The sequence below is a fragment of the Erinaceus europaeus genome, chromosome 11 (assembly GCF_950295315.1).
Source record: "Erinaceus europaeus chromosome 11, mEriEur2.1, whole genome shotgun sequence".
NCBI classification, from domain to species: Eukaryota; Metazoa; Chordata; class Mammalia; order Eulipotyphla; family Erinaceidae; genus Erinaceus; species Erinaceus europaeus.
In genome coordinates, this window is record NC_080172.1 from 49,322,568 (window position 1) to 49,334,282 (window position 11,715).

Sequence of the window (11,715 nt, forward strand, 5' to 3'; positions counted from 1 at the left end):
CATTTTAGTGAAATGTATTTATTAACAAGGTATTCCTCTTACTATATTCACAATCCAAGGCAAAAAAAAAAAATTACTAACACAGAAATAGAAACGGATTAAGCATTTGAACTGGCTGAATGAAAGAATAAATGGGCCAGGAGATAGTTCACCTGCTATAGTGAGGGTCTTTTTTTGTTTTTTAACTTTATTTTATTTGTTAGGACAGAAAGAAATTCAGAGGGAAGGAAAATAGTGAGAGAGACAGAGAGACAGAAAGAAGAGAAGAGAAGAGAAGAGAAGAGAAGAGAAGAGAAGAGAAGAGAAGAGAAGAGAAGGGAAGAGGAGAGACACCTGTAGCATGAATCCAAGTCCTTATGCAAGTAATATGTGCAGTTAACCAGGAACACCACTACCTGGCCTCCTAGAGTGTGGGCCTTTAAAAAAAAAGGGGAGTCGAGGCAGTATCGCAGCGGGTTAAGCACACATGGTGCAAAGCACAAGGACCGGTTAGGATCCTGGTTAGGATCCTGGCTCGAGTCCCCAGCTCCCCACCTGCAGGGGAGTCACTTCACAAGTGGTGAAGCAGGTCTGCAGGTGTTTGTCTCTCTTCTTCTCTATCTCCCCCTTTTTTCTCAATTTCTGTCTCTATCCAATAACAAAACAAACAAACAAACAAACAAAAAAACCCAAAGAAAAGAAAAGATTAACACGAGGGCAAACCAGAGCATCACTATGGCTTATATGATGCTAGGGACTTCATGCTAAGTAGGCCAATATTTTGTCCACTATGCCACCTCCCATACATCAAGTGTGGGTCTTATAATGCATAAAACTCTGACTTCACATGAAAGCACCAAGAACTGCAATTAAGGGATGGCAGCACAATGCTGTGGTGTCAGTTCTTTCTCTAAATTAAAAAAAAAAATTAATAAAAAAATTAAATTCCTCAGGTTCTACATATTTTTATTTATTTATTAAAGAGAAAACAAGAAGGGGGTGATAGAGAGACACCTACAGCACTGCTTCAGCATTTGTGAAGCTTCCCTCTGCAGGTGGGGGCCAGGGACTTGAACCTGGGTCCTTGCTCACTGTACCAAATGAACTCAAGCAGTTGCCCCCACCCTGCCCCACCACCAAAAGAGACAGATTACTATGTTCAAGGATCTATGTTCATGGGGAAGGACCTTCCTAAGTGGTGGAGCAATGCTGCAGGTGTCTCTTCTTGTGTTTCTTTTTAATCACTTTTTTAAAAAATATTTGTTTATTCCCTTTTGTTGCCCTTGTTTTATTGCTGTAGTTATTGTTGTTGTTATTGGTGTCGTTGTTGTTGGATAGGACAGAGAGAGGAGAGGAAGACAGAGATAGACACCTGCAGACCTGCTTCACCACTTGTGAAGCGATTCCCCTGCAGGTGAAGAGCTGAAGGCTCGAACCAGGATCCTTACGCTGGTCCTTGTGCTTTGCGCCATGTGTGCTTATGGATTGCCCCACTCCCTCTGTCTCACTTTCTAACAACAACAAAAACAAAAAGAGTGGTAGAATCGTGTAGGCACCAAGTCCTAGCAGTAATCCTGGTAGAAAAAAAGAAAAGAAAAAAAAAAAAAAAAAACACAACTCCAAAAGGAATGAAGACATTCTTCACCTGGAGTCTACTGCCAAATAATTTCTTTTAATGTGCAGCCAGGTCTGAACCTCACACATATAAGAAAGGCATGAGCTCTGTCATGGAGCCACCTCCCCAATCCTATATGTGTGGCCTTAGAGTATGGAAAAAAGACAACTTAATGGGAACAAGGCTTATCCAAGTATTCATGATTTATTTACTTAGGAATTACAAATGACACAAAATATATGTTAACCAAACATGCACGAATGATGGTCTTCATATTACAGTAACTGTCAACCTCTCATGGACATATAAGAGATATATTTACATTTTTCTTTACTAGCAACTATATCACATTTTTTTAAATAAACCTTTTTTCTTTTTTAAATATTTTATTTATGGGGGGCTGGGTGGCGGTGCCCAGGTTAAGCACACATAGTACTAAGAATGTCTCAGGTTATATGTGACTCCTTGGTGTAAGGGACATCATTTAGAATGTGAAGGAGAGAATCCTTATGACTGTAGTAGTCCCAATGGACCACTCTTCTTTTTGATGGAAGGTAAGAGAGTGGGAGACAGAGAGGAGAGATACCACAGTAGTGCCCATGAAGCTGTCCCCATGCAGATATATCTATGTGGAGGCAGGAGGCTCTAATCCTGACCATCATGCATGGTTTAGTGTATGCTCTACAGGGTGAGCTATCTCCCAGCCACCTTGCTTTTTTTATTATTATTATTTCTTTTTATATGGGGGAGGGCAGAGAGAGGGAACCAAAGCTTTCTCCAGTGTGGTGGGGACTAGGCTTAAATCTGGGTCACTCAAATGGTAAAGCAGTGCACTATTCAAGTAAGCTGTTTTGCAGGCCCTGTCTATAATGCTTGTTTTAGATAGAGACAGAGGTACAGAGTGTGAGACCACAGCACTGAAACTTCGATAAATGCGATGGGGCCAGGCTTGAACATGGTCAATGATGTTTTTAATTCATTGTGATCACCATGCTTTTGTATGATGGTTTATATTTAGCAGTTTAAGCAACAGTATGGCTTATTTTGGTTTAATTTTGCTACCAGGGTTATTGCTGGGGCTCGGTGTCTGCACTACCAAGCCACCACTCCCGGTGGCTATTTTTTCCTTTTTTTCTAATTTATTTGATAGGACACAGAGAAATTGAGAAGGGAGGGGAGACAGAGAAGGAGAAAGACACCTGCAGACCTTCACTGCAAATGGAACTTCCCCCCTGCAAGCTCAAACCTGGGTCCTTGCACATGATAACAAATGTACTCTACCATATGCAATACTACCATACACACACACACACACACACACACACACACTGAGGTAAGAGCACTTCTCAACTAAACCTAGAACCTCTGGGGCATCAGGCATGATGTCTTGGTGCATAAACCACAATGCAATCTCCCTGGATCCAGTAATGTAAATTTCTGTTCTGCTCATTGCTTAGTAGGAAGAATTCTTACTGACAATGTAGCAGTTAGAAATATTTGGTATAATTATTTAGTTCTAACCTACCATCATCATTAATAAGTCATATAAACTGGGCTGGCAAAACAACTTACCTGGATAACACCTGCTAAGCCATGTGTAAGATTAAGATTGAGTCCATCCCCCATGACACTAGAGGAAGCTTCAGTACTGTGGTGTCTTTCCTTTCTATCAGAAAAAGTCCACCTGGTAAAGCCCCAACAACAATAAAAAAGTTGTATTAACCTTTCTGTGGAGAAATGTAAGGGTGGCAAGAGGGGCTGGCCAGAAAATAGTTCATGTGAGGGGGTCGGGTGGTAGTGCAGCGGGTTAAGTGCACATGGCGCAAAGCGCAAGGACCCAAGTAAGGATCCCGGTTAGAGCCCCCAGCTCCCCACCTGCAGCGGAATCGCTTCACAAGACAGTGAAGCAGGTCTTTCTCTCCCCCTCTCTGCCTTCCCCTCCTCTCTCCATTTCTCTCTGCCCTATCCAACAATGAACGACATCAAGAACAACAATAATAACCACAATAAGGCTACAACAACAAGGGCAACAAAAGGGGGGGGAAATGGCCTCCAGGAGCAGTGGATTCATGGTGCAGGCACCAAGCCCCAGCGATAACCCTGGGGGAAGGAAAAAAAAAAAAAAAAGATAGTTCATGTGATAGGGCATACACCATATTACCTACAAAGTCCTAGGTTTGAAACTTTTTTTTTTTTAGTATTTATTTTATTTATTTATTCCCTTTTGTTGCCCTTGTTGTTTTATTGTTGTAGTTATTATTGTTGTTGTCGTTGTTGGATAGGACAGAGAGAAATGGAGAGAGGAGGGGAAGACAGAGAGGAGGAGAGAAAGATAGACACCTGCAGACCTGCTTCACCGCCTGTGAAGCGACTCCCCTGCAGGTGGGGAGCCGGGGTTTGAACCGGGATCCTTATGCCGGTCCTTGTGCTTTACGCCACGTGCGCTTAACCCACTGTGCTACAGCCCGACTCCCGGCTTAAAACTTTTGACCACATGAGAATACCATGGGAACTAGAGGAAGCACCACAGATAGTATAGTGCTGTGGTATCTCTCTCTCTATATATATATATATATTTGAAAGAAAAAAGAAAAAGACCCAAAGAGATGGAATCATAAGGACTTTTATTGCTATAGTTTACACGTTACCAAATGACCTACATTCCTTAGAAAGAAAACTACAGGACTATTTAGCTCATATGTGCAATATAAAGAACAGAAACACATGAACTTGTAAAAAAAATAATAATAAAATAACAAGGGCTGGGAAGATAGTATAATGGTTATGCAAAAAGACCTTCATGGCTGAGGCAACAAAGGTACCAAGTTAAGTCCCCAGCATCACCATAAACGAAAGCTGAGCAGTGCTCTGGTAAAAAGAAAAAAAGAAAGAAACAGAGAGAGAGAGAGAGAGAGAGAGAGAGAGAGAGAAGAAGTGAAACTGTTGCTAAAGAGTGAAAACTATGGAGGTTGGTGGGGAGGGGAACAGAAATATGGTGGGGTATGCAGTGTGGAGCTATATCCCGGGGCCAGCTGGGAACACACCTGGTTTAATGCACACACTACAGTGTACAAGGAGCCCCTGGTCTCCACCCGCAGGGTGAAAGCTTCACAAGTGGTACAGCAAGGCTGCAGGTGTCTCTCTGAATCCCACTCTCCTCTCAATGTCTATCTGTATCCAATGATAATAAAAAAAAAAAAACTATCTTTGTAACCTTAAGATCTTGTAAACCATTCATTTTTAAATTAATTATTAAATCATTAATAAAAATAGTATCAGATAAAAAATAAAAAGACCAGAAGATAGCTCACCACACAAGAACACCAAGGCACCTGGGGGGAGCTCCATGGATAGTACAGTGCTGTGGTGTCTCTCCCTCTCTGTACATACTTGAAAGGAAAAAGAAAAGATAGGGGGCCATGTGGTGGTACACCTAGTGGAGCACACATGTTACAATGCACAAGGACCCAGGTTCGAGCCCCCAGCCCCCCACCTACAGGGGAAAAGTTTTGCAAGTGATGAAGCAGTGCTGCAGGTTTCTCTGCCTCTCATCTTTTCTATCTTCCCCTTCCCTCTCGATTTCTGTCTCTATCCAATAAATAAATAAAGATAATTAAAAAAATTGTTTTAAAGGAAAAAGAGAACATTGGTCCAGAGGGACAGAATCATGTACATATCAAATGCCAGTACTGCTTTAAATATATATATATATATTGCACTGGAGGTGAAAACTCCCCAGGGAAAACACACATCCTGAGATGGTATGAGTGGCTGTGGGTTCCACATCATGTGGGAGCACCATAGACAGCACCACGGAAGCTCCTTGGGTGTTGTGGTAATACTGTGGTTTCTTTCTTTTTTTATATATATAAATTTTTAATATTTATTTATTTTCCCTTTTGTTGCCCTTGTTTTTTTATTGTTGTTGTAATTATTATTGTTGTTATTGATGCTGTTGCTAGATAGGACAGAGAGAAATGAAGAGAGGAAGGGAAGACAGAGAGGGGGAGACAATGACAGACACCTGCTGACCTACCTCACCATCTGTGAAGCTCCCCTATGGGGAGCTGGGGGCTCAAACCAGGATCCTTACACCTGTGCTTGCACTTCGAGCCACGTGCACTTAACCTGCTGTGCTACCGCCCGACTCCTGTGGTTTCTTTCTTTACAGCACCCTTAGCCCCAAATGAAAAGACAAAAACTGGCTCAGGGAGGTCCCCAGTATATACATTATAGAAATCAATAAAATTTATATTTGTATACCAAAAAATAGAAAGTGCAGATACAAATTTATTTGAAATAAATTACAACCAAAACAATGTTTGTTCTTAGGTGTCACATTTTTTAAAAGGGGGGGAGCGGAGGAGGTGCTGGGACACATATTACCCTGTACAAGGACTTGAGACTAAGCCCCTCCTCCCTACATGAGTAGTTCTTCTTCTAGCGTTTGCCCTTCTTCCGTAGCCAGTCAACAGCGTCAGGTTGAGCCTGATGTAAAGTTTCGAGACCTCCTTTGAATCTGGAGAGGTGGCAGTCATTGACTATGTGGGACATGAGTAGTGAAGCTGGCCTACAGATCTATCTTTTTCTCTCTCTATCTCCCCCTCCTCTCTCAATTTCTGTCCTATCCAATAAAATAAAGAAAAAATGGCTGTGGCACCAAGCTCCAGCAATATTCCTAGTGATAAAATAAAATGGGGGTGGGGGTAAGCTGGGCGGTGGCACCCTCAGTTGAGGGCACATCTTACCATGCACAAGGACACTAGTTTTGGTTCCCAATCCCAACATGCAAAGGGTAAGCTTCACCAATAGTGAAGCAGTGCTGCAGGTGTCTCTCTCCTTATCTCCCCCTCCCCTTTCTCTAACCTATGAAATATAAGAAAAAGGAAAAAAGAATTAAGTTATATACTGAAGTACTTGTGGATTCAGAAGACTTCCTTCAATTAAGCAAAGGGGGGTGGGGGAGACAGCATAATCGTTATCCAAATTGACTTTCATATCTGAGGATCCAAAATCCCACACCACCGTAAGCCAGAGCTGAGCAGTGCTCTGGTAAAAACACAAAACAAAACAAGCAAAAGAGAAGAGAGAGAGCCTGGTAGTTGGGCATGTAGAGTGATAAATGGCTGCTAAACACCACTGAATCTGGATATTGAGGGAAGGAGGATCTCATTATCAGTGTCTCTATGTTTAAAAGTTTCCACATTTAATAGCTAAATTAAACTATTCATAGCGTCAGTTATTTTAGATTCTCCTTAAGAACATAAGCCACGGGGAGTCGGGCTGGGCTGTAGCGCAGCGGGTTAAGCGCAGGTGGCGCAAAGCACAAGGACCGGCATAAGGATCCCGGTTCGAACCCCGGCTCCCCACCTGCAGGGGAGTCGTTTCACAGGCGGTGAAGCAGGTCTGCAGGTGTCTATCTTTCTCTCCCCCTCTCTGTTTTCCCCTCCTCTCTCCGTTTCTCTCTGTCCTATCCAACAACAACGACAACAACAATAATAACTACAACAATAAAACAACAAGGGCAACAAAAGGGAATAAATAAATAAAATAAAAAAATAAAAAATAAACAATTTAAAATAAAAAAAAAAAGAACATAAGCCACATATTATTCATCTTTGTATTCCCTGCACAGAATTAACTTAATGTAACAACTAAAAAACAAGGGGGTGGGGGGACTGGGTGGCAGTGCACAGAGTTAAGCGCACATGGCGTGAAGTGCAAGGATCCGGTTCAAGCCCTCAGCTCCCCACCAGCAGGGAGGTCACTTTGCTTGTGGGGAAGAGGGTCTGCAGGTGCCTATCCTTCCTCCTCTCTGGCTTCCCCTCCCCTCTCAGTTTCTCTCTGTCCTATCCAACAACAAGAGCAGCAACAGCAACAATAACAACAATGGAGAAAAAAAGGTAGCCGCTAGGAGCAGTGGATTCATAGTACAGGCACTGAGACCCAGCAATAACTCTACTCTGGAAGCAAAAAAAAAAAAAACTGCAAGAGGTGGTACAACCAGATTGTGAACACATGCTACAGTGCACTGGGACCCTGGTTCAAGCCCCTATCTCATCTGCAGTGGGAAAGCTTCACAAACTGAGAAGCAGTGTTACAAGTGTCTGTGTCTATCTCTCAATCCCTTAGCTTCTCTCTCTCTATCAAAAAAAGTTTTTTTAAAAAGAAAGAAACTACAAGAATAGAGCTTCAAACATCTCAGTCCTATTGAAAAACTGGAAAGAGATGAGCTTGGGTGCAAAAAGACTAAAAGCAAATCTAGGGGAAATCAGGGGTAGCGCAGTGCGCACAGATGGGGTAAGGATCCCAGTTCGAGCTGCAAGATCCCCACCTGCAGGGGAGTCACTTCACAGGCGGTGAAGCAGGTCAGCAAGTGTCTATCTTTCTCTCCCCCTTTGTATTCTCCTCCTCTCTCTATTTCTATCTGTCCTAACAATGACAACATCAGTAACAACAATGATAACTACAATAACAATAAAAAAACAAGGGCAACAAAAGGGAACATAAATAAAATCTAGGGTGGTCCAGGTGGCAGTGCAGTAGATAAAACACTGGACTCTCAAGCATGAGGTTCTGAGTTCAATCCCTGGCAGCACATGTACCAGAGTAATGTCTGGTTCTCTCTCTCCTATCTTTCTCATAAACAGATAAATAAAAATTAAAATTTAAAAATTGTAGTTCAAAGAATTCGTTCAGTCCAGCCAACATAACTGATATCCACAGGTATATATCAATTTACTCTTATGCCAAAACGCAAAAAAAAAAAAAAAAAAACCTGGCCATCCATTCAGATTCTAAAATGCACTTGTACTATTCCACACTAAAATGTCAGGAGGCCCTAAGGCCACTTAAATTGCACCGAATTTTAAGCAAGATTTTCTAGATTCTAACCCATGCTGACTGTTCACCCCGCCCACCACTGGAGACAAGGACTGGCCTATCCCCAGGTGGTTTCAATTTCCTCAGTTACCCTCACCTGAAGGTGAGTGGTCAGTCACTAAGTATCTGTGGCGTGAGAGGGCCCTTCCTCCAGTGGAGTGAAAACGAGCGTGGCTTCCGTACAATCACTCTGGTACAAGTCAAACCCGCAAACGCAGGTGCTAAAGTGGCAGCAGTGCTCTGCTTCCTCCACGAACAAAACTATCAGAAAGTTAAGACTGGCCCTGGTGAGGACACCTACATTGCAAACACAGGTCTGACACACCTGGTCTCCAGCATGGGCAGGCCAACCACACGCCTGAACCCTAGCGTCCAGCACCTAGCTCTCCTGGCAGAGAGCTGCTGAAACGTAGCAAGGCCTGTGGAGCAGACAACTGAAGAAACTGTCAAAATCTGAGTCCCAAGTCTGCACCTTTAACATCTGACCTTGGACACATGAGCTCTTGATGCCTACACATAGCCTTTCTTGTAAAATGGGAGAAAACACCTCTTACCACTTTTACTGATATTTAGGAACACACACACACACACACACACACTGAAAAGCGTCTTCTGGAAATACACATGCCCCTTGTAAAGTGTTAATGCGAAACATAAAGAGCATCCGTTCCTGTCCCCACTCCTGGAAGATGCACTGAGATGTCCCAGGCTTCCCGGGGGATTCGATGGGGGGGGGGGCTCGCCAACCAGCAGCTCAGAGGGGTCCCTGAGGGGGAATCTGGCCAGTTCCTGCTGCCCTCACGCCTGTCTCTGCCGCGGCCGCCGGCTGCCACACGCTGACCAGCCGGCAGGGCACACCCCAAGTCTCATTTTAGGACGAGCCAACTTGCAGAAGCAGAAGCGGCGCTCCGTCCCGCACTCCGACAGACACCAGCCGCGCTCCAGAAGCGCGCTCCCTGCCCGCACACGCGCAGCCCCGCGGCCCCGGGCGCCCGGACTCCAGCGGGGCCCCGGCCCGGAGGCCCCAGGTCCGCTCGGGAAACTTCCACGCCGCGCCCGGCCGGATCCCGCACCGCGGCCGCAGAGCAGGCGGAACCCGGCCCCCTCCCAGCGGGCGCCTCTCCCCGCCGCCCTCAGCTGACACGCACGGCCGCGAGGCTCCCGCGCCCGCACCGCACCCCCGGGCCTGTCACCGGCCCGCCGCGCCGCCTGCCCCCTCCCCTCCCGTCGCCCCGCGACACCCGTAACCCCGCCGACAGGGACTTCCCGGCCGCCCCCCTCCCCCCGCCCGCCGAGCTCCGGGAGTCCCGGCCGGGAGGTGACAGGCGCTGCCCGCCCGCCCGCGGAGGCGCACTCGGGCCCACAGGCCTCCCGGGCGCCGCCACTCACCGTGTCAGAGGCCGCGGCCGAGGGAGCAGGGCGCGGGGAGCGCGGAGAGGGGGCGGCCGCCGCCAGGCTGTTCCGCTCCCCGGGGTCCCCCGCCGGCCCTCCCGCTCGTCACGGGGCGGCCGGCGGCCGGGTGCACGGGCGGGAAGGCGAGAGAAGGGCCGGGAAAGACGCGAGGCCGAGCGGGGCGGCCGGAGGAGAGGCGGGTCCCGCCAGGGAGACGGAGCGAAGCTCCCCCTCCGCAGAGCCGACCCAAAATGGCGGCGGGAGCGGCGGCTGCCGAGCGGCGGCGGCGGCTGAGGCTGGTCCGCAGGGCGGCGGGCGGCAGCGAGCGCAGGGCACCGCGGGCCCCCCAGCTTTCCCCGGCCCCCTCCCCGCGCCTCCCCCTCGGGCCACCCCCCGCGCCCGGCCTCGGCGGCGCCGCGCACGCCCGCCCGCACGCGCCAGAGTGGACCCGGGCTCGGCGCGCCGCTCCCCCCGCCGCCGCCGCCGCCACCGCCCGCTCTCCCGCCCGCCCGCCCGTCCGCCCGTCCGCGCGCGCTCGGTGCTCGCTTTGCCCCCCACTTCCCCTCGGGGCCTGTGTGCCTGGCCCGGGCGCCAGCCCTCACGCGTACCTTCGGCGGCGCAAGCCCAGGCCTCCTCCGCCTCCTCCGCGTCTTTCCTCCCCCTTCCCCGCCCCCACTGCCACCAACCGCCGCCTCAGCCGCCGCCTCCTCCGCCCCCCCCCCACCCGCCACCCTGCGCGCCTGCGCCTCCCACAATCCCCCCGGCGGGACGCTTCCATTCCCAGCAGCGGCCGGAGTGAGGGGCAAGGTAGGCAGCGGAGCGACCGAGCCCGCCGGGAGGACCGGCAGCCGCTGAGGGGCAGACAGAGGCCTAGCACTGCTCACCTCGCCGGTCGCCACGCCGGGCTCGCGCGCCGCGCCTTCCTGCTTCTGGTCAGGGCGGCGGGGAGCGGGCCCCGGGCGGCCCAGCTCCCCTCTGCCGGCCGGCGGGTGGAGGCCGCGGCGGCTGCGCGGTGCGTCGTTTCCTGCCGGGCGACCTGAGCTGGCCGCTGTGTCGTGGCCCGAGCGCTGCCGAGCTGCCCGCACCGTGTCTGCGCGGCGGCGCGTGCGAGGAACCCGCGCGGCTCTCGGTGAGGGATGGCCGCCCGGCGGGCGCGGCCGGCGTGAGAGGAGCGGGGCTTGTGGCCAAGGGGCGCGGGGGGGACCCCGGGGTCTGCGACACACCGGAGACCCCGGCCGGAGCAGGCGCGGCGCTTTCTGGCTTTCTTAAGCCCAGATGTCTTTCCTAGACTCTCGCGTCTAGAGGAAATGGTGTATTTCTAGCTCGATTCAGGACTTCACCCCCATCTCCCCGTGTCCTTCAGGGAGTTCTTTCTTTTCTTTAGCCAGCGAAGAAGCCAGAGCTACAACAATCGGTGCACTCCAGGGCCGGCGAGTGAAAGGAGATACTCCTCGGAAAGCCCAGTTGCCTCCCAGGCCCAGACGGAGAGTGCTGAGTGCTGGGTTGTCTTTAGCGGGACTGTAGATGTGGTGAGGCTTATGGGTGGAACTGGTGATTTCTGCCCCGCTATTCCAAGGTATCCCTAAAACAGTGCCCGTAGGATTTGTGTGATTCAAAACTCTGCACCGGTCTCGAATTTTTCAGGATGATTGTACTCAAAACTGCACAGTTAAGAGATTCCCCGAGATTAAAAAAGAGAGAGATTCCCCGAGATTATCTGATGTTATGGTTCTAGTTTGCCAAAGGCAGAGCATAGTAGATGAGGGGCGGCATCTACTTGGATTTCTTTCTCCTTGACCTCTGTGGAGTTATAGAGACCAAGGAATTAAATGAAATGACTGCGGGGG

At 49.1% G+C, this 11,715-nt stretch overlaps 3 protein-coding genes across 11 annotated transcripts in view; 2 read left to right on the forward strand and 1 right to left on the reverse strand.

Annotated features, from left to right (window-relative positions):
• Positions 1-10,004, reverse strand: part of ASH1L (ASH1 like histone lysine methyltransferase) — a 165,228-nt gene extending 155,224 nt beyond the window's left edge. For 6 of the 7 annotated variants that reach the window (XM_007525313.3, XM_016189210.2, XM_060201588.1 and 3 more), the window contains exon 1: positions 9,866-10,004. The gene's annotated coding sequence lies outside the window, so the exon portion shown is untranslated. The remainder of the gene's footprint in view (positions 1-9,865) is intronic. The other variant, XM_060201591.1, reaches the window with a different exon arrangement.
• Positions 10,005-10,119: 115 nt separating this feature from the next.
• LOC132541455 (atherin-like) lies at positions 10,120-10,908 on the forward strand. The gene has a single exon (XM_060202358.1). It carries the CDS (start codon positions 10,120-10,122, stop codon positions 10,906-10,908), a length of 789 nt encoding a protein of 262 aa, XP_060058341.1.
• Positions 10,578-11,715, forward strand: part of DAP3 (death associated protein 3) — a 56,048-nt gene continuing 54,910 nt past the window's right edge. Inside the window, exon 1 of one of the 3 annotated variants that reach the window (XM_007525309.3) lies at positions 10,578-10,675. The gene's annotated coding sequence lies outside the window, so the exon portion shown is untranslated. Of the gene's footprint in view, positions 10,676-10,725; positions 11,001-11,715 lie in introns of those variants that run through there. The other 2 variants (XM_060201612.1, XM_060201613.1) reach the window with 2 other exon arrangements.

Bases quoted from the DNA above. Each gene is read 5' to 3' on its own strand.
- LOC132541455 (XM_060202358.1), top strand. From the start codon at position 10,120: ATGGCGGCGGGAGCGGCGGCTGCCGAGCGGCGGCGGCGGCTGAGGCTG.